We start from the raw sequence: 22,402 nt of genomic DNA, 5'->3' as shown, positions 1-22,402 counted from the left end.
ACAGCTGCTACTTTTGGACCTAAAGGTCATACGTTTGAATCTCATCTCCAACTGTAGTACCTTGACCAAGATACTTACCCTAAATTGCTCCAGTAAAATGACCCAGCTGCATAAATGGGTAAATAATTGAAAGTATCTTAACATTGCAAGTTGCTTCGGAGAGAAGGATCAGATAAATGAATAGATGTAAATTTTAATTTGACTGTGTCTCAAGTAATGTGAAATGCCCTCTTGGTGGTTTTTCTTTTTTTTTTAAGTAACAGGTTTTTCGTTCTTTTTTGTTCTGTTTAGGCAATTGCAGTTTAGTAACTTCAGAACAACACATGGTGGGGGGGACTTGATGTATGCTATGGATACATACTTGACACACTTGACCCTCTGCAGCCTGCTGGTTGAGTGTGGAGCTCAGCTCTGGAACTTCGGAAATTATGAGTGGATGGATTCAGTGAGCTGAGTCAAGGGGGGCTTTGAAACATGGGACAGAGTGTTGGGTTCGCTGCTGGTTTCGGCAGGTTGGCCTTGGTGCAGCGAGCGGAGCATGAGGGGCCGCGTGGAGAGGGCAGAACCAGCATCAGGCTTCGGACATGTCTCTTGTGATGTGCTCTATGGTGAGCCTACAGCGCAGCACCTGGACAAACACCTGGCGGAACTGCTGGGAGGACAGGTTGTAGAGGAAGGGGTTTAGCACAGAGCTGAGGTAGAAGAAGGTGTCAGCGATTGGATGGAGGATCACGTAGCTCTTCAAGTAAGACATGTCCCAGTCTCTCTTGGTCTTGGCTGCTGTCATGATGCGGCGGATCTGGTTCGGCATCCAGCATGCAGCGAGACAACAGACAATCAACACTGATTGACAAAGAAGAGGGATGGAGGAGGGGTGAGCGAGGAATTGCAGAGAAAAGGGAAAAGGGAACATGAATAATTTCAATTTTTAATGCGTTAATTTTTTGAGAAATTTTCAAATCAGTCTTCAGCTTTCAGTTTGTGAAGTACGGCTGGGAAAAAAAAAAGATTTATTTGCTGTACTGTTCTGTTTTTTTGGTGATATGTTTTCAGTGCTATGAGTTGTGCAGCCTATTTCAAGTAAAGCAGTTATTGCTTTGTGACGTTCTGCATTTACAGAAATGTATTGATGTAAGTTTTTCTACCATATACACAATTGTTAAATTGTTTAATCCAGGCAGATGTGAGGTGAAGAAGTTAAAGAAAATGAGTTTGTTTAATGAAATGTTTTGCTTACTTTGCATCTGTTATTTAACATTCACTATATACTTGTTTTGCTGAATTTCCATATTGAAATTTAAATAAAATCTGTTCCCTTTACATTTAAAATTTCTACATTAAGCAGTCAACCTGTCATATGACAAATGTAATTGGAGGACACTTTAACCACGTATTTAGTCATTTTGGATTAATCATTGAGTACAACAGACTCTGCTTTAAAAATATGGGATGACGAATTTATAAGTGCCAGTCAAGTGTCAAATTTTTGAGATGTCATCTTTTTATGGTGAGTACAGCGATGCAGAACTTTGACAATCTTTCAGAAAAAAGAACAATGTAATAGATATGTCAGTTTACTTTTTCTTGCCATATCTAATAATTTTTCCACAGAGTACAAAATAATCCATCACTATAAATCATTAAAATATCAATATAATATTACATTAAATTCCTCCTAATACAGAGCAAGACAATATGAAGGTCAGATTCACACTGAGTGAGATGGTCATCTTAAAAGTGACTTCTTAAGCATTTGTAGGGTGACAACGAAGGACAGTATATTTGTTGTGTTGTGATTTGGTCAAGCATTAAATTACATTGACCTCTGTAGGCTTTTTTTTCCTTTCACGGTTTACAATAAACATTCTCTACGTGTAGCTTATATCCAGTCATTGAAACCGATGCTGAGAAATGAAATTATAATTTAACAGTCTTTGTTACTTCAGGGTGTATTGTTATTTATATGCTCCAGTGTAACTGTAATTATAATTTTACTTACACATACCCCTTGCACAGCCAATAAGTATTTACTTGTTATGTACCTTATGACTTTTTACATCACTTATTTAACCTAAACATTAATACTAAATTCTATTAAAATCCATTTATGCAGTGGCTAAAATATATTCAGCTTTTTTTTAATTTTGCATTTTGTTTGCTTCCGTCATTAAATCCAAATTGATTTATTGTGTTGTTCGCCACTGATCAATATACTCAAATGCAGTAGAAGCGGCCTTAGCTGCAGCTTCAAGATGTGAGTCCTAGTATTTACATCTGGACATTGCAAGCTCTGCCAATTCATCTTTGTAATATTGTTCAAGCTCCATAAGGCTGAATGGAAGCTGTTGATGAACAGCAATTTTCATATTATACATTCCATGATGCAAGGCAATAAAATATGAAAAATACCAAAAGGAGTGAATACTCTTATAGTTAATGTTTTAAGTATTAGTGAAAGTAAATTTCAGAAAATTGTTTTTTTCTGCTCCTTTTGCTGTGCTCCCTTTTCCAGTTCTCCTTAATGCTTCCTAGTTCAGTCATGTACCATTGCTCCAGCTCTTTGCGTTTTAAGGCAGTTAATCTGTAAAATTATCCAAATAATAAAACAAAAAAAGATTGACTACCTTTTATTTTATTATTTACAGCTTTAGGAGTAAATAGCCAATATGTACATTTGATTCTGAAACACCATGTTATAAATTTGCTGAACTCAGATCTGAACAAGGTCAAAGCAGCTTAGGCCCCGATAGTGGCCATTCAGCAAGATTCCCGTGACTCTGTGGAAATGAGTGAACATCCTAAATGCAACAAACCTTCTCAAGGACCAGAGCTGAACAGCTGTGGCGCAAAAGATATTGTTTTAATTTCTGTGTCCTTATTGAAGTGAGATCTTTCTCAAGAGCCAACGGTCTGCATCAAGAGCAGCAGCCTTGTGGCTTCCACACAAGCTATCTGATAGCATCACACATAAGTAGGGGAGGTGCTCTAAAAAGCAACAGTTTCCCTTGTAAGAAACAGAAAAGTGCTTAAATGTAACTAAAATCCCACATGAGAAGAAAACACTGTGAACTGCGTCTTAAAAGTGACAAAATGCTGCAGTGGTGAACAGAAACACAAATCTAGAACAAGCATGCATGCAAGGTTATGTCATAGTTATGAGCCATAAAAGCTAAAACACACGGCATGTTTAAATTTGCAGTGTTCATTTTCACAACTCTAATTGTTAGATTGACTACAAAAGCAAAAATCTTATTGACCCTGATGGAATTTGCCGAAATAAATAATAAATGAATTCATTTACAGCGTAATTATATTCTTCAAATCTTAGAAGACAGTTTTGTAATAAAAACAGAAACAATTTTGTATGCTAATATGATAACTTTAATTTTGTGATTTTTCTTCACAAAGAAGAATTTAGTTCACATCTATAGTCTTGTGCTTTGCCTGATCATGCCTGATTTTTGTTGGTACTGCTCAATGCAGGATTTGCATCAACTGTTTCTTCATTTCCTCTTTCTGCAAAAGTAGCTCAAGTTTCAAACTGTGAAACACTTCCAACCACAACAATTTTCGTCCTCTACTACGTTTAATTATGTTCTGTAGCTCATGTTACAACCCGTGAAACAGGCACAACCACAAGAGGTTGTAAAAGTCAATACATAATATTGACACCTTGGGTCTTATCCTGGCTTCATACCACATGCAGAATTAGACGCAATATATTTCTAAATGCCACACTTACATTCTGAAGGATGGCCTCGTCCCATTTTGAATTTTAATATATTTAAAAAAGGACCCACAAGTAACCTGGTTATATTTATGTGTATGTTTTCGTTTATTCCTTTAACAATTTTCTGTAAAGCAATGTTCAGCACAGATTAAGTGCATTACAGCAAATTTCTGTTAAATTCACCAAATTAATAGTAATTGTACATTAAAATTTGAAGAAATATCTTGCTCCCTGTTGTTTACTTCTTTTCACTTAGAAAATCAACAAAACGTAATTTGACCAGGGTTATCCAGACTTTTGCACATGACTCTAGTAGGTCCAATAACACGGTTTTTACCAGTGCACATCACATGAGTAGCTGCCTGTAGAATTGAGTGTGTTAGGGACTTGAAACGTGATCATCACAGATGATGAAATGTAAATTCATGGCGCTATTAGGAGAGAAGTGGATCTGATAGAGAGGCAATTTGTGATCCTTCTGGAATGCTGAGAGAGATCAGTTCTGAGAGAGAGTGGCAGAGCTCATGCCATGACACTGGAACCAAATTCAAGGACTTACAGACTTTTGATTTTGATCCTCTCACAAAACAGACCAAGAAGTGGAGGAGGTAAAGGAGATGGCACTCTTGCTGGTATATGGGGAATGGTCAGGTCTGGTAGGTACCTTGTAGGCTGTAACCAGGGTCTTGAGCTTGATACTGGCAGCCACAGGAACTCAATAACAAGAGGCGAGGAGGAGAGATACATGAGAACACTTTGGCAAGTTGAACTTCTGCCACAAGAGGGTTGATGACAGAGTCCAAAAATCCAGACGAAAACACCAGACAGAAGGGAGTTGCAATAGTCCAAATGGAATATTGCCATGGCCCGGACCAGGAGCTGTGTGGAGTGTGTTGTGAGGTATAGACAAATTCACATGATATCTGAAGTATCAGGCTATGGATTCAATGTCCTGGGATAAGCACAGACTCAAGCTGATCATTACTCTATAGCTCTTGACCAATAAAACAGATGATATGTGCAGACTGCCCAGCATGATAGGGAAAAAAATGTGGATAGACGAGCTGGGACATGAAGGATCTCAGTCTGAGATCAATTTGGTGGTCAGTCATCCAAGATGATGAGATGTCAGAAAGTCTAGCTGCAATATGAGATGGCAGCTGGGGGGAAAAGAGAAGCACTGAGTGCTATAAGCATAGCAATGACAGGAGAATTCATGGGATGCAATGGGAATGCCAATGGAGGCAGTGAAGATGGAGAAGAGTAATGAGCCCTGTACCAAGCTTTTCGGAGCACCAATTTAGACAAACTGAGTAGAAGTCAGGGAGCAAGGTATGATCTACCTTGCAGGTAAGACCCAAACAATTTCAGTGGTAAGATTTGATTCCAAGCTGTTCTAGAGAGAGAAGTAAGATCCACTTAATGAGTCTCAAATGCTCTAGAAAGGTTAAGTGCAGACTGATATCCAGCGGGATTTGGGGGACATGTTACAGCAGGGATAATCCAGGGGATGACCTTTTGGTGGATTTGCTTGTCTTTACACCCAAAGTCTTAACACCACAATGCTGCCACTATGTTGCAACTGCTACCGTAAGACACTGAATCATGTACACCATCAGAGCATCAAAAAAATTTCAAAGAAAATGGTAGCACACTTGTCCTGAAACCCAGTTTAAAACCCAACCGAGACGCCGTGACACGGCCAGGTTTGTGCACAAAAACGCGGTCTACGGCGACACGCAGATGACACGGCAGTAACGTGATAGATTATCAGAAAAGCCACCCAAACACAGTGGAACTACAGCAATGACTCCACCACGCAGCGTAATCGTTACTGATCTTCTGCAATAGGACAGGACTTTTATATTCCAGCAAGCCAAAGAGCGAGGTGGTCTATTCACGGCGATGAGGATTACACAGACTCACCGCCGATTCCCAGCTGACATTACCTTTCCGCACACAAAGCTGAGTAAACACTGGGTCATGGTGGCTTATTTCCTCAAAGCTGCCCTCTGTATCAGCAGCGTGTCTCACACTTTGGTCATTTTTGGCCTCTGGCAAAGCAGCAATGTGTGATCAGAGCAGCTGGTTATTAAAGGCTTGGTGCAAAACAAAAGAGAAACGTCGCAGGTGATGTATCTTTCGAGGAACTGTGCAAGTGTACAGTCAGTGAAGAAACAGCTCACATCTCTTATTCCCAATGCCTCTGAGGGTGGGGGGGCGGTGGGGCAGTGGAGGTTAAAGTTGCACACCAGCTACAGCTTTTGTGCTTTTCATGGAACTCATGGCATCTTTCCTTACTAAGGGTTCGTTGTGGCTCAGCTGCGATATGATCCGTCTTACGTCTTATCAGCAGTCGGGTCTTCACTTTTGGACCATATTGGTTGCCATCACTGGAAAGGCCATGATACCTGAAGCCCTACCCTAGAGACACACTGAGACTGGCCGTTCCGACACCATCGGCTTATCCCTCCAAGCACCCGAGTGAACTTTCAGGCTATCTAGGATGTTAACAGGCAATGTCACACTCTGCCTGGGGAGAGTCAAGACTTCTGCAGATCACTGACGATGCAACTTGGGCCACATGACATACCAGCGATTTCCCTGAGCTGCAAGGTCAGAATGCACTGTGTAAAAGTGCTGAAAATTTCTGCCTTATTGTATTTGTTTCGAGCCCTCAGTTTGGTCATTACTGTGCGTTTACATTTATTCATTTAGCAGACATTTTTATCCAGGAGAAGGGAAGGAACTGCTCATGATCAGCATACCACCTCATCTGTGAGGAATGGAGGTACTCTTATGGTGTGGGTATGTATGGCTGCCGGTGGAACCGGTTCCCTTTGTATTTATTAATGATACGAACGCTGACTAAAGCAGCAGGATGAATTCTGAAGGTTATGGGGCTACATTATCGGCTCAGATTCAGCCAAAAGCTTGAAAAATGAAAAATTAATTGGACGGCGCTTCACAGTGCAGATGGGTAATGACCTGAAGCAGACTGCGAAAGCAACCCAAGACTTTTTTTTTTTTTTCTTCGCCAAACAAGTGGAATGTACTGCAAGTTCTGCATGTTCTGGCCAAGCCAGTGACCTGACCTGAATCCAGCTGAACATGCCTTTCACTTGCTAAAGGCAAAGCTGAAGGCAAAAGGCCCTAAGAAGAAGCAGGAACTGAAGACTGCTGGAGTGAAGGCCTGGCAGAGCATCACCATGGAAGAAAGCCAGTGTCTGGTGATGCCTGTGGGTTCCAGACTTCAGCCAGTCACCGACTGGAAAAAAACTGCAACCAAGTATTAAAAATGAGAATTTAATTTATGATTAAGTTCGTTTGTCAAATTACTTTTTGGGCCCCTAAAACTGGGGGACTATCCATAAAAACGGTGTCATTCCTACATTTACATTTACATTTATTCATTCGGCAGAGGCTTTTCTTCGAAGCGACGTACATCTCCGGGAAAATACAAAAGTTGGGCCGTGGCTCATACAATATTTTTAAGGAAACTTTTAAATTAAAGCTGAAAGTCCACACGTGAAGCAAGTCTCGATTGCTCCGTTTCAAATCCGTAGCGGTGGCGTACAGAGCCAAAACGATGAAAACCATGTCACTGTCCAAAGACTTATGAACCTGAGTGCGTCTAATAAAGGTTCCAGTGAGCGAACACGACGTCCCATCGGCTTCTCGTACCTCAGACAGCGCAGATTCGTACATTTCAGCCACTCCGGGTTGCGCCCACTCTACAAATGGCTAAGTGTGCCTGCTGCTATCTTTTCCCCAGCAGGTCTCTCTGAGATCCAGCACATGCATTTATTCAGTGCTCATAGGGAGCAGATAAGCACTGCTGGCTGCAAAGCGTAGTGAAGGAATTCGGTGGCCATGAGGACAGCATGTGCGAAAGAGATTAGCGACACTAGTTTTGAATTTCCGATCAACTGCTGTATAGTATTTCACGTTCAGGATCTTCGATACCTGCGAGACACATGAAAGGGTCTTCCATAACCTGCTGCTAACACAAGCAGCTTTGTAGGCACAGTGTGCACATTTTTAGGCTCTGTTTAATCCTTTCTATTATAATTTCAACTAAAAGATAACTATGAATAGCATGCACAGTATACTCAGTTATTGATAGGAATAATTATTCAAAACCTGTTTCGACTCCCATCAAAAGGTGGGACAATGTGCCGATTATAAGACGGAGATATACAGGTAGAAATGTGATGAATGAATTATATTTTGCTGGTAAGGGAAAGGTCAACATCCTTTAACACTGTTATTCACTCTTTCTATTAGCCTTAGCCTTTTGCCAAAGTTTTCATGCACACTATGCACTCTTCCATCTATTTGTCCATGGTTCTGTGTCCTGGGTCTCTGCTGGAGCATCCAAGCAATGGCACAGCCAAGGAGCATCACCGTAAGATGCTCACATCTGGACGGCCTCCTCTGTACCTGGAGTAGCTCAACTCTCCGCGCCTCCCTGATTGCGGAGTTCTCCCCGAGTGTAAATCCCGTCACTCTGCAAATAAACCTCTTGTCTGGTACTTTTTTCTGCATTTACCATATGAAAGAATATGGATGTACACTAACAAATAAACTTTGTCTCAGGATGAAGGTCCCACTTCACCACCACAGTGCGTAATGTTGCCACAACACGATTTGGCCCCACACGGGGAGAACATTAAGCTCAGATATGGAAATACTAACGTTCATCCTGACCACATCATCACAATCAGGTCTGAAATGTTATAGTGCACATCACAAATCACAGTTCAATGAAGCAAAGTGGTACGGGGGTGTGGTGGCGCAGTGGGTTAGACCGCAGTCCCGCTCTCCGGTGGGTCTGGGGTTCGAGTCCCGCTTGGGGTGCCTTGTGACGGACTGGCGTCCTGTCCTGGGTGTGTCCCCTGCCCCTCCGGCCTTATGCCCTGTGTTACCGGGTAGGCTCCGGTTCCCCTGTGACCCCATATGGGATGAGCGGTTCTGAAAATGTGTGTGTGTGTGTGTGTGTGTGTGAAGCAAAGTGACATTATCAGCAAAGAGCAATGCATTGTCCACAAGACCCAAAACCTTAGATGCCTCCATTGAACAAGTTTAATTTACATACTCTCACACACACACATTCTGTCTGAAACTGCTTGTCCCAAGTGGGGTCGTGGCGAACCGGAGCCTAACTCGGCGACAGAGGGCACAAGGCTGGAGGGGGAGGGGACACAACCAGGATGGGATGCCAGTCCATCGCAAGGCACCCCAAGCAGGACTCATACAAGTTTAATCTACGTACAGTTGTTTACCAGGGTGCAGCATGGTGGCACAGTGAGTAGCGCTGCTGCCCCACGGTGCCAGGGTGGTGCGAGAGAATGTAGGTTTGATCCCCGCTCAGTCTGTGTGGAGTTTGCATGTTCTCCCCGTGTCTGTGTGGGTTTCCTCCCACAGTCCAAAGACATGCTGTTCAGGTTCACCCATAGTGTGTGTGTTCCACTGATGTATGGATGAGTGACCCATTATAAGTAGTGTATCTAGCAGTGTAAGTCACCTTGGTGAATAAGGTATGTAGGATGATAACACTACATAGAGTTCACTGGAAGTTGCTTTGGAGAAAGTGTCTGCTAAATAAATAAATGTAAATGTATCTATTCATACAGTTGGCTTAAGGGTCTTACAGCCAAAGGTGGGATTCAAACCAGCGACCTGTAGGTCCAAAAGCAGCAGTGTTAACCTCTGCACTACCACCTGCCCCTATATGAAGCTGCTCACAATCATTGAATGAACAATTTAAAACATGCACTTGGGGCAATTTAGATTCACACGTTCACCTGAAACACACCTTTGGACTATGGGAGGAAATCCATATGAACACAAGGAGAACACACAGACTTCTCTCAGACAGAACAAGATTTGAACCCAAGTCCAAGCCACAGTCTAGGAGATAAGAAGCATCAGCACGAGCAGTTGTGTCACTGTGGCAGGAATCTGGACTAAAGCCTTTCTAGGCAGATACGGTGCAGTGATTATATGACACACAAGAAGCACACACTGTATTTTCTGAGGTCTGCATCACTTCGGAGAAAAGCTTCTCCTAAATGAATACATGTACTGTATGTGTAAATGTAAGTAATCCCAGTATCAATATCATTACAGAGTACTATGGAGTACATGGTCATGACTCCTCTCCATGCCACCAAACATGTTGATTGGATCCTAATAACCCTCTTCACTACCCTTACCGGGATAAACAGCTCGATTCACAACTACGAAACAATCCAAAGTGCTCCTACATCATTCCCGGAAATGTTCTGGAGTGTAATCCTCAACTGTCATGTCAAGGCACCTCAACAATATCTATTACTGTCAGGACATATTCCGGACAACTCCATCACTACTACTCCACTATTGTAGGGCGTCATATGACTTCCAGGTAGGGGAGTGTATTTGGAGTCAAGAGGACCTGGGCTGTGGTCTCCTGACCTTGTTGGCAATACCACCAAGTGTGCACCTCATTCCTGGGAGGGTCTCCAAGGCCTCATGTTTCCATGCTGACTGTGTTTTCAGCAGGTCTTGGGTACCATGGATCAGTGGAGAAGCCAGAACTCACACTGACCCACATCGCCACCTGTCACTGTTCCCGTCACATATGTGGGCTTCAACACATCTCTACCACTTGCTGTTACTGTCATAGAGACAAGCTGTGTGACGCCACTGCTGCTCCTGCTGCTACAGGCACTCGGGAGGAGACTGCATGTCTTCCTCTCATCCAACCATGGAGGCAGTCCTTCAGCCATCCAGACATTACCTTCTCCTGGCCCCGTTGCTGTCGTGGAGGTGGGCGTCACATCGTCACTTGACCCCGGCAGCCAGGCAGTCCACTGCATTAGGCTCAGTTTACCTCTTTAAAGCTGCCTTGCTTTGGTTTCTTGAGGAGTCGACTTCCTGGCACTCTTTTCAACACAAAGACAAGCAGTTCAGGAATGAAAGCCCACTGAAAATCTCCTGAGTTTAAGAGCCAGCAAAATGTAGGAGATTATTAAAAATAATAAGGCAAACCTAAGGGACATGAGAGCTGCTCTTTAACGACCCATATGCAAATAGGCCAGTTGAAGCACTTTTGTTGATCAGGGAATAACTAATGATACAGTAGTTTGCTTGTTTACAATGTCTGTCCATGAACAGGGACGTTACACACGGTGATATCGGGTGGGAAGGGTTGAGAAACACACACACACACACACACACACACACACACGTTACACTTGTCTGGGAGGTGACAGGGGGGAAAAGAAACATATTTCTATTCCATAAAGATTTAATTAAAGTTGTGCTGACTGTTACTCAAGACCAAGTGGAGATGATTGTTTCACCAGCGATATGACACACCAGAGCACTATCTGCTGTCTGACGCATGTGTTTTGACTGTGCTGCTGATACACACTTTTTGTGCACTTTTTTTCACTGACAAATTCCTTCTGTTTACGATAAAAAAAAAGCTAATTTCCCCTTTCTTTTTTTTTTTTAAACAGTAGATTTGACTGCTGCAACGCGTTACTTTACCCTTGCCACGTTACCATGATTCCGAAATACTGAAGCATTAAATTTATTCATTTAGCTGACGTTTTCCCCAAAGCAACTTGCATTTATTTATCCATTGATATAATTTTACAAGAACAATTTAGGGTAAGTGCGTTGCTCAAGGGTTCCTCAGCTACAGGGAGGGAGTCAAACCCGCAACCTTCAGTTCTAAAGGCAGCAGCCTTACCACTACGCCACCAGCTGTCCCAAAGCATTACAAGAGCCATAAAATAACAAAAACTAAAAAGACTCTCAAACACAACAGCAGAGGTAAAAGCTGTTAGTTTTGCTGCAACCTTTACCTTACGTCTACATGTATTCTTTTAGCAGATTCTTTTCTCCAAAGTGACAAACATCTCTGAGAACTACACAAAAAGGGATTTACACCAACAGGAGGAGAGATCTGGATGAAGGTGCATGATTTTTGATCTCAGACCACCTTAAAGCAACATATGATAAAGAAAATGATTAAATGTTACAGATTTCCAGAATATAAATGTACCGGTAGTTCAACTGTAGCGCTTAAATAAAAAAAAATTTTAAAAAAATGTCAAAACTGTACATGAATGATATATAAATTTTATACCGTATATAACTATTACATCTACTTCAGTAGCAAAAATGAACACAGTATTATTCACTTAAGGTCACTAGAGGCAATAAAAACAAGTCACAATGTAAACCTTTGATAGACTGCAGTAACGATAATATTACGGTGTATTTATTTTACTGAATGCTACAGAAAAGCGTCACAACACAGAACGACAGATCAGTTCGATCAATGACCCCATCCTCAACCTTGTCCCCTTGACTTCATCAAGTGGCAATTAACTTTTGGGTTTTGGAAAAGACTACATGCCTGTGAGCCAGAGAGGAAAAGAGGGGCACCGGGAGATTTCCAAGTTAAAAATATTCTGCGTCTAGATACCATGGAAGCACAAGCAACAGTGTCAGTCTTTTTGGCTGTGAGAGGAAGATTTTGGGGAACACCAAACATTGACATAAATGGGCACATACTGAGCGGGGGACAAGGCACATTCTCTTGCACCAGCTCAGCACTGTGTTTTACATCACTTAATCCTCTATTTACCTCTCCCTGTGGCTCGGCCATGTGTGTTTCTACATTCGTTTGTTGTGTATGGTGTACTGCTGCAGCCAAACAGAATTTCCCTTGGGAATTAATGAAGCTTCTATGATGAAGAGAAGGTCGGTCGCCTGGGTCATGTACAACTGTTTACAACAGGATGCCAGCTAGGCAGACAGGCGGCAGCATCAGCACTCGGCAGTATCAGCTCCACCATGAGCTTGTTCATGCTAAGTATCTTCCCCTGAACCCGGCACTAGTGAGCTGCTGCTCTCGGCTGGAGATGGCAGAGCGGTCGCAACTGTTGTAGCTCAGCAAAGCTCTCACACAGATACTTGTGTAGCACAGCGGTGAAGGGCTTGGGACCAAATTATAGCCACTTCTGTGATGCGGCACCCATTCGACAGAAAGCTTATCGTCTCCCACTAGCCCTGAAGAAGGAGGTGAATGCCAAGGTGGCAGAAATGGCAGTCGTTGGCATTATCTGATGCTCCAATAGCCCCGGGGTCTCAATGTCATTCCAGCTAAAATGAGGATGGCAGTGTTAGGTTCTGCACTGGCCATCAGAGACTAAATGCAGCAAGAAGGTAGGACTGCTACACCCTGAGCTGCATCAACAAAGCTCTTGACCACCTATCCAAGTTAACCTGGGAAGGGGGTATCGTCAAGTCCTGCAGGCACTGAAGACTCACCCCAAAAGAGCCTTTTCTTTTGGTTATAGTCTCTGGAAATTCAAAGTGATGCCATTTGCAGCACACATGTGCTGAGTGACCTTTCAGAGGCTGAAAAAGTGGAATGAAGTCCTTGTCCTGCATAACGTACCTGTCGCTGCCACATGCCGCTGATTTCACAGCTGTTGCTGAGAACCTGACGGCAGTGTTTGAGCACGTGGAGAAAGTCCAGTTCTCTCTCAATCCCAAAAACTGAATGCTGAAGAACACTGCCTTCCTTCTCCATGTTGGCAGAGCTAGAGGAGCAGTGACAGACCCAGCTAACATTCTCGCACAGCACTGTGGCCAGTTCCTTGATTTTGAGACACACAGATTTCTAGCCTTAGAGTTCTACCACTCAAGGAATTTTCTAAGATCACCGGACACTCCCCCATCTACCAGAGAGCCTATGATGAGCTGAAGTTAGCCATGTGAGCCTGGGGGCTGTGTTCTCTCAGCAGCATGGAGAAGAGAGTATCATCACCTCCTCCAGCTCTTCCTTGACCTCGCGAAAGGGGAACTACTCTTTTACCTAAATTGCTGCTGGCAGTGAAACACATCAAGCTATTCCTCTACGGAAAGACCCTCTTTTTTTGGACCTGGAGGTGCCCCAGACTTACTGTTTCTCAAACCAGGAGGCCAACACAAGTAGACTGAATAGACTGCTTCATGGAGGGGCTATTCATGAGTTTTGAGATTCCTGGCACATTACACAGCAATCACGCTTTTAAATTCTCAAGTCAGTACTGTTACACAGTATTTCATTTATTACAGCTCTACCTAAGGTCTATCTAAGGAACGTAACCCATGAATAATTTCTCAGGCCTTTTGGCTCAGCTCACATACACTACTGGCGAATTGTGCTGGGGCAGAGTGGAACCCAAGGGATGTCAGTGGGTGGCTTGACTGCTGCCATCAGAGCGCAAAGATCTGTCTCCCAGTTGGTTTTTGTGTTATTCTGGAAAGTCTGTTGAGCCTAAGGTGCTGGATTTTGGGAGTCTTTTTCTTTAGTTAGACCAGATCTACCCAGGCTGTGAGCAACCTTCAGAATGGAGAAGATTACTTCCATGGCTGGGGCTGACATTGCGAAGGTGTGGACCATCATCACAAAGTTTATAGGCCAATTCCAATGCAGGAACCAACGTTAACTTTTCCCCAAAAGATATTGTCCAAGGATTGATGGGCCTTACTGTGGCGAAAGTGATCTGGATTCTGCTGGGATAGTGATAGTAGAAAGCCATAAATGGAATCGAAAGAGACTCAGACTATTAGTGAAGTATACAGGAAACGCAAAATCAGGTAAACAAACATGTTAAGGGAAAATAAATGCTTTACCCCAGCTAAATATGGTAAAATCTTACATTTCTAACTGCTAATAATATTAGTTATGGATATTGTTATTTATGATAATTTTGGATATTCTTTTTACAGCATAACTCAAAGTGTCATTCACCATAAATGAGAATTCTAAAAAGAAAAGGTTATTTACCTTATTTTTCAATGTGAAAAATAACTGTCAGTGTGACCTTGGTCACATGTTAAAATAAATCTTTTTTAAAGATTTCAGAATGTTTTACTTCTACAACAGCATTCAAGGCTGCCATTGTGGTTTGTCTGGTCTTCATCATGAAGCACTTATTGCCATCTGCTGCTCAAAGGTGGAATGAAATGTTGCTACAAACATTTTTTCTGACCCTTTACATTTATTCCTTTCGCTGACACATTTCTCCAAAGCGACTTACAGTGTTAAGGTACTTACAGTCATTTACCCATTCATACAGCTGGGTCATTTTTACTGGTGCAATTTAGAGTAGGTACCCTTCTCAAGCATACTACAGCTGGAGGTGGGACCTTGACCAACATGGTATGCAGAGCATGGGAATCATTGTCATGATGGACCGAATTTGTTTAGAGTCCGAGTGACCTTCACCAGGGACTCGGGTTTCACTCCCAGGATAGAGTCGGGCTTCCTGTTTAACTTGTTGATCTTGCTGGCCTCACCTATGGTCCTGATACTGCCCCAGCATTTCACTGCAAACAAAAAAGCATCAGCAGCAACTAGCAACCAGCAGAATACCTCCAATGTTCTGGTGAAACCTGTCACTCCAGTTTGACTATCAGTGCCGGAGGGGTTTCTATTTTAATATGTAAAAGTGTGAATTTTAACCACACAAACTGTTTCTGATCCGAGAGGTAAAGATAGAGGTAGCTAGCAGGTAGGTTCTTCATACAGGATCAAGAACAATATCCAAATGTCTTCCAAGGAGTGGTTAAGTTACACTCAGTAGAGCAGTTTGTACACTGAGCACAGTGTGAAACCAGTGGCCCAAGAGTAGCATTCAACGTTAGAGGACCTGCAGAGATGGAGATGGAAGAAGTGCTAGTATTATGTAGAGTGATGAGCTAGTCACTGGTCCCTCAACACAGGTAAATGTGGTGGTAACTGTGTGCCGAATGAATGAATGTAAATGTAAACATGAAGAAAGACAAAGTGCAATGATGAGAATGTACGGGATCCGGCCAAACAAGATAACGGAGTGTAGCGTCACCGAAAAAAAATGTTCAAATACCAACGCCAAGGCCTTGCATCATTGTTTGTAGTTCTGTAGCCCCACATTTGCCAACCTCTGTTACAGCAATGATCAAATCTGGACCCAAGATAGAGGAAATTCACTTAAACAAATGTTTCAGGAAGTATATAAAGGCAATACAGGAGGAAAGAAAAATACCCAATAGAAATATATTGAATGAGCAACATAAGTAGTTCAGGATTTTATTTTAGATATTTTGCTTTTTATTTCTTTTGGGCTGTGTTCATACATGTTGCTTGTTTTAAATGAAGCAACACTATATTTAGCCCTTTGAAATGAGCACTTCCCGCTTTTGGAGTGCTGCTGAGGGAGCGAGTCCCTCATTACATCAGATCCAGATTCGAACTGAACTATGATCAGAAACCAAAGAGCAAATGAGAGTGTTGGCAGTGTTACATAGAGAGATGTGTCCAGGAGTCACTGCAGAAGAATACAGTAGTAACCAGTAGAACCAGTATCCACACAACCCTTCAGCCAATCTGGAATTTCATCTTTAGGCAATAGGATTCACCAGCTGAGCCACTTCTGTGCTGCCCATCCATAGAATATCAGTGAAAGCCATAGTTGTCGCTTGTTTTTTTTCTTAATTATAGTAATAACATGGTAAATCTGTAAGCTTTTTCACATAAGCAAAAGTAAATAATTCATCACTAATACAGTAACACTTTATAGATAAAGCATAGTTTCTTCCACTTTCGAAGCAGAACACATGTGTAATTAGGGTTTAACCAACACGGATGCTTAAGAGGGTTTTAAAACATTTACACTGAACCTACATATTTTCAATTAAAAGATGTGATATGTACTGTATGTATACATTTGCTAACTTAGCCTGAACAATATTCATCAGAACTTCAATAGCAGTTACTTTTGTAGCTCTAATATTTCTATTGTATGGGGGGGCGCAGTGGGTTGGACCATAGTCCTGCTCTCCGGTGGGTCTGGGGGTTCGAGTCCCGCTTGGGGTGCCTTGTGACGGACTGGCGTCCCGTCCTGGGTGTGTCCCTCCCCCTCCGGCCTTACGCCCTGTGTTGCCGGGTTAGGCTCCGGTTCCCCGCGACCCTGTATGGGACAAGCGGTTCTGAAAGTGTGTGTGTGTGTGTGTGTGTGTGTGTGTGTGTATTTCTATTGTGACCCTGATATTACTGATAAAACTAACTGGCATATAATGATATTAATGACAACTATAATGTCATACCAATCAATTTAAAACACAATATTAAGAACTTCTAATGAAGCCTGCCCCTTGGGAACACTGGTTTATCAATCAGTTTATGAGCAACCTTCCATGAGGCCTCATGTGTTTTATTATATCCTTTTTAAGGGATTGAAAAACAGGGATCGGGGGGGGGCAGCAAGTAGCACAGTGATCACCAGCACCGCATTCCATTCAAAGGCTACCGCTTTCAATCCATCCTGGTGTAGTTCCCTGGAGCAAGGTATTTACCTTAAATTACTCCACTTTAAAAAAAAAAATATTTTCATTTATTTCCAGTGTGTTGTTATGTGGGGGCATGGTGGCGCAGTGGGTTGGACTGGGTCCTGCTCTACGGTGGGTCTGGGGTTCAAATTCCGCTTAGGGTGCCTTGTGGCAGACTGGCAACCCGTCCTGGGTGCGTCCCCTCCAGCCTGTGTGTGTGTGAATTCTGTATATTGTCAGTCTCTCTCATGAACCACTTGTCCTTATCAAGACCACAGCAACCTGAGCCTATCCCAGGAGCCAGATTAGGAGGGGGACACCTATTGTAGTGCAGCCACCCATGAACATACTGTATTCAAACACCATGAGTGATTTAGAGGCACAAATCAAGCTCAGATCTGTGTGTGGACTTTGGGATCAAATGGAGATGCAGAACAGGCCATATCAACTCCACAGAAGCTCACCTGGATTCAAACTCATACCCAAACAGACCATACAATGTGGGGTAGTGGTGCCACCCACTGTGCTGCCCAGCACATTATCACATACTGTGTGCCCATTTGTCAGCATGATACAGTATTACTACCATAAGACCTGGAAATTTCAGACTGTTTTTTTGAAGATATCACAAGTTTGAACACAAAGATTGGCTGAAGTTTATAGTGTTTTGATTATTTTGATAAGAATATTAGTTCATAATATGAGCAGACATTTAGCCAGGGCCTTAAACCTATTACCCTAAATAGCATTCCCCAAAATAAGACTTTCTGAAAAACCAAAACTAGGGCTGTCAGACACTTTATATCATCCCTCTGATTTGCAGAGCTGGTTCAGTGTTAGATTATTTAAGTTTGTAAAAAGTGTCACACACTTCATCGCAATACAGGAAGGAAGAAAATTAAGGGTTACCTAGAAAGATGATGGTTTGTTTTCTGGACTCTTTCATCTTTGAACTTTCATGTTTGGGAAGAATCTTCATGCTGTTGGCGTCTTGCTTGGTAGACTTCCTGTTTATGCTCGAAAGCACATAGATCATCCTCTTGCACATGATTGCTACACTCACCAAGACAATGATGTAAACAATGAATGCCGCAAAGATGCTAAACCTGTACATCACCCACATCGAAGTGAGATTCGTACAAAAGGTCAAGTTCTGTATATCAATATTTCCCACTTGATTTGGCACTAATGTGGAGGAGGACTGATTCAGCTCAAGTGGCACATCTCTGGGACTTTGAGTCCCCGTAGCAAAAAGCAGTGGGACGGCAACAAGCACCGATGTCACCCAAGCAAAAACAATGAGCTTTACGGTCCACGAACCAATGAATGACTTGTATTTCAGAGGGTGGCAGATGGCAACGTATCTCTCAAAGCTGAGCGTGGCAACATTGAGGATGGTAGCATAGCTACAGGCTTCAAAGAGGAAATTGTAGACTTTACAGGATATATTTCCCGAGGCTGAGGAAAACGGAAACCATATGGCACTGTAGAGTTCCACAGGCAAACCAATGAGCAGCACCAGCAGGTCTGAACAAGCCAGGCTCACCATGTGATCAGTCACATTCTTCTGCAGGTATCCATTCTTCATTAGAACCTGGGTGACTTTGATGGTCACGCTGTTCCCCACAATCCCTGTCAGCAGGATACAGATGTAGAGAATCGTCAGAAAGATCTTCACAGGTGTCACATGTTCCAGGTCCTTCCAGTCTTCCAGTTTCAGTGTTTCCCCCATCTCATACTCAAGCTCCATTGTCCATACAATAAACAGCAAGTTGTTCAAATTGTCTTGACTTTCAAATATACACTTCGGCATACAACCTGAAAGAAAAACATGTACTTCGCTGCACCGCCTAGTCCTGAAACACGTGGATTATCCTACTCTTAAAAAATATCCCTTGTACTTGAAAAGTAGCTCTTCCTGCTTCCTAGCTCTCTCCAGCATGAATCTGACCTCAAAATGTAAACTTCTGTGGAAATAAAGAACATAGTACATAAGCTGTATTTGGTCGGTATTTCTACCAGACACTACAAGGCAACTGAGATTGTTTTATCAGGGCTGGTCAAGTTATACGTTAACCAAAGCCGTAAAAGGAACGGAGGCGTTTCCTTTGGTTATCATTACGGAAGTCAGAGTTATTTTAAGAGGAGTGCCATCTCCGAATGGGTTGAGACATGCCTGTTTCGAAAACACAGGTGGAGCTTATGTAGAAAAACAGGAGGACAGACAGTATCTGCCAAAGTGTAACATAATGTCAAGGCTTCTTGTAGGGCATTAATAGCTATAATATTTTACAACTTGTTAGAGAATTACTAAAATACATTAAATAATTGTAGAGTAGTATTTTAAAGTGATGTGGAAAGTCAGAGATACCTTTCTGATCCCAGAGGGAATTCAGTCAGGAGTCATCTGCTTTTTAGGAAAAATATTAAGTGAAAGGGATGGCACTGAGGTGCAGTAGGTAGTTTTGAGAGGTGTGGGTGGGTGGGTGTTGTACACTCATTCGTTGACCCATACCAGTACAACTGCCGTGTGTTGACTAGTGTCCCAACCATGGTATATCCTGTCTCATATCCTATAACTCTGGAATCTCTACTGGGACATATTGTGACAGTGCAGAGGGGATTTCTACTGTGCTTTGTAAAAGTATTCAAGCCCCCTGTAAGTTAGCACTATTTCCTGAATTTCAAAAGATATGTAAATGTTCTGATCATTTATTTTCATAGCCACAGCAAATAATTCATCAAAATGTTTTTTTTTTTTTTTTAAAAAAAAAAGCTGGAAAAAGCGTTTGCATAAGAATTCAACCCGCACACATTAAGAGTCTCATTTTGCCCCAAAACACTTAATTGTGGCTTGAACCAGCTTTACACATCACTCAGGAGTGTCCCATTCTTCCAAGTGGATTTTCTGCTGAGCATTTTAGTTGGCTGGATAGCGCTTCTAGAATGCAATTTTCAGAAAAAATGTCACAGATTCTCAATGCGGTAGAGATCAGAACCTTGACTAGGCCACTGTGGTACATTTCCACTTTTGTTTTTGAGCCCCTTCAGTGTTGCTTTGGCCTTCTTCTTCGGATCATTAACTTGCTGGAAGGTGATCTTCCTCCCAAGCCTCAGTTTCTGAGCTGACCGGAACTAGTTCTCTTCTAGTATGTTCGTCTATTTAGTTCCATCAATTTTGTTAAGATTCCCAGTCCCTGCAGATAAAAAGCATCCCTACAGCATTATGCTGTAACCACTATACTTCACTGTAGGGAAGGTGTTTTTTGAGAAGTGTTAGGTTTGCCCTGTACACCATGCTTTGAATTTTCATCAAAAAAAGCTCTATCTTGGTTTCATCTCACCTTTTCCCACATCCTAGCTGGGCTCCCCTCATGCATTATAGCAAACTCCCGACATACCTTTTCATGGACATTCTTGAGCAATGGCTTCTTTCATGCCATCCTCCACCACAGGCCAGTGTTATGGAGTGCTCTTGATATTGTGGACTCATGCACATTATGTTCAACTCCTTTACTGGGTGATTTTTATATGTAGAAATGCCACCTTTAATTGCTCACTGGTAGAAACTAATTATTCAGTTATGTCCAAATAAGAGGCAGATGTGCCTTGTTACAGCACAAGAGTTTGAATACTTAAACAAAGAGCACATTTCAGTTTTACATTTTATTTTAATATCTGAGGATAAATAACTCATTTTGGTTTTTAAAATAAACTAGTAATGTGAAATAGAGCTCAGCAAAAATAATGATTCAACGATTATTTGTATGTAGCTTTTGAAGTCCAGAAAACAGTGCTAACTTTCAAGGGGCTTGAATGCTTTTGCAAGGCACGGTAAATAGCTGTAACTAGCTGTGTTCTTTGGGCTACTGGCAGCCCCCCCGCAGCAAAAAACGAAGCAGTGGAGGCGCTGTGGAAGCGTAACATGGACGAACTGGAGGAGAGCGAGCGGAAGCAAGTTGGAGCTCTTGGAGTTGTTCTTGCACATCTTTGTAGCTATAGATAAGGGCTGTGCTAGGATGGATTTGGTGTAGTGATGCATCAATACTGGTGACATGACCCCCAGGCACCTGCAACCATATCGTTCAGCTCTGGCCAAGAGTAAGATTGCGGAGAACAAGGTGAAGGAGGTTACCAAAGCGGGAGTAATAAACCCTTCCAGTAGCCCTTGGTTGGCACCAGTGATTCTCATTTGAAAAAAGGCAACAACTGACAGTTTTGCATGGACTGCCGCTGCTTGAACGCAATGACCAAGCAGAATTCCTACCTGCTGCGTTGGACAGTGGTGGTTCATTTTTCTGGGCCTGCGTAGGTTGCATTGGCTCTGGAGTCCCCTCGAGAAGACGGTATTCACCTTGGGGTGGGGTCTCTTGCACTTCACCATCATGAATTTCAGTCTCCGTACAGTGGCCGTCATCTTCAAGATGTAGAACCTGCAAATGTGCTGAGGAGTAGGTGCATCACCCACCTGGATGACCTGCAGGTCCATGCACCCTTCTTTACATCTGCCCTGGTGAACTTGCCTTGGAGGTGTCCTGTACCATCTGAATAGCTGGTCCGAGACTACGCCCTGCAAAGTGCGACCTCCTCCAGTGGCAGGTGAAGTTCCTGGGCCACATAGTAGACACAGTGTCCATGGACCCCAACAAGGTGAGGCAGATATGATGCTGGCCCATGCTGCGGGACATGTCGAAGGTCCAGAGCTTCCTGGGGCTGTCGTTGTGGAAGACATGTACCACGTCTCTGTACTCACGGAGCAACAGGCTGGAGGAGCATTTTAATTATACACTCATCACATAACTCTCTGTCCTTACCACCCAACACTGGTACAACTAGGAGTGGCACCTGCCCCTGGTTCTATGGGCATGTCACTCCACCGGCCAGGAGTCCACTGGCTGCACCACCGTCCTGCTCACGTTTGGTCATGAACTAAGGACCCCAGTGGACCAAACTTCGGCAGCCCACTGGGGTCTGAAGTGGGTGGGGAGCTGGGGTTGAGGTGGCCATAAAACTATAAAAACAGTTCAATTTCACTTTAGCGAAAACAGAGCAAAGACCAGTGTCTGCTATGCTGTAAAACACCTGTGAGAGGAATAATTAGATGTCTGCACCCATTCAGAGGGAATAAGGTTGTAAACTGATTATGGGGACACCACTTCAGCCTATCAGACACTGGAAGAAGTGTAGGACTAAGTTCTCGTTGATCGTACAGCTGCTTTAGATGCACTGCCTGGTTACAAAGACATTCAAATGAACTACAAATAATGACACGTTTGCTGATTGCAGTCGTTGTAGCTTATTGTCACTGCA

The 22,402-nt window shown here is 42.8% G+C and overlaps 1 protein-coding gene across 1 annotated transcript; it reads right to left on the bottom strand.

Annotated features, from left to right (window-relative positions):
• Nucleotides 1–145: 145 nt before the first annotated feature.
• Nucleotides 146–19,158, bottom strand: LOC114910910 (G-protein coupled receptor 39-like). Its single transcript, XM_029253272.1, is given in 3 exon segments — nt 146–576; nt 578–843; nt 18,002–19,158. Coding segments are annotated over 3 exon segments (1,320 nt in total). The 5' UTR covers nt 18,906–19,158; the 3' UTR covers nt 146–426.
• Between the last annotated feature and the right edge of the window lie 3,244 nt (nt 19,159–22,402).

The sequence above is a fragment of the Scleropages formosus genome, chromosome 1 (genome assembly GCF_900964775.1).
Source record: "Scleropages formosus chromosome 1, fSclFor1.1, whole genome shotgun sequence".
NCBI classification, from domain to species: domain Eukaryota; kingdom Metazoa; phylum Chordata; class Actinopteri; order Osteoglossiformes; family Osteoglossidae; genus Scleropages; species Scleropages formosus.
Note: the sequence above shows the minus strand (reverse complement) of the source record. Positions and strands in the feature narration are given on the sequence as shown.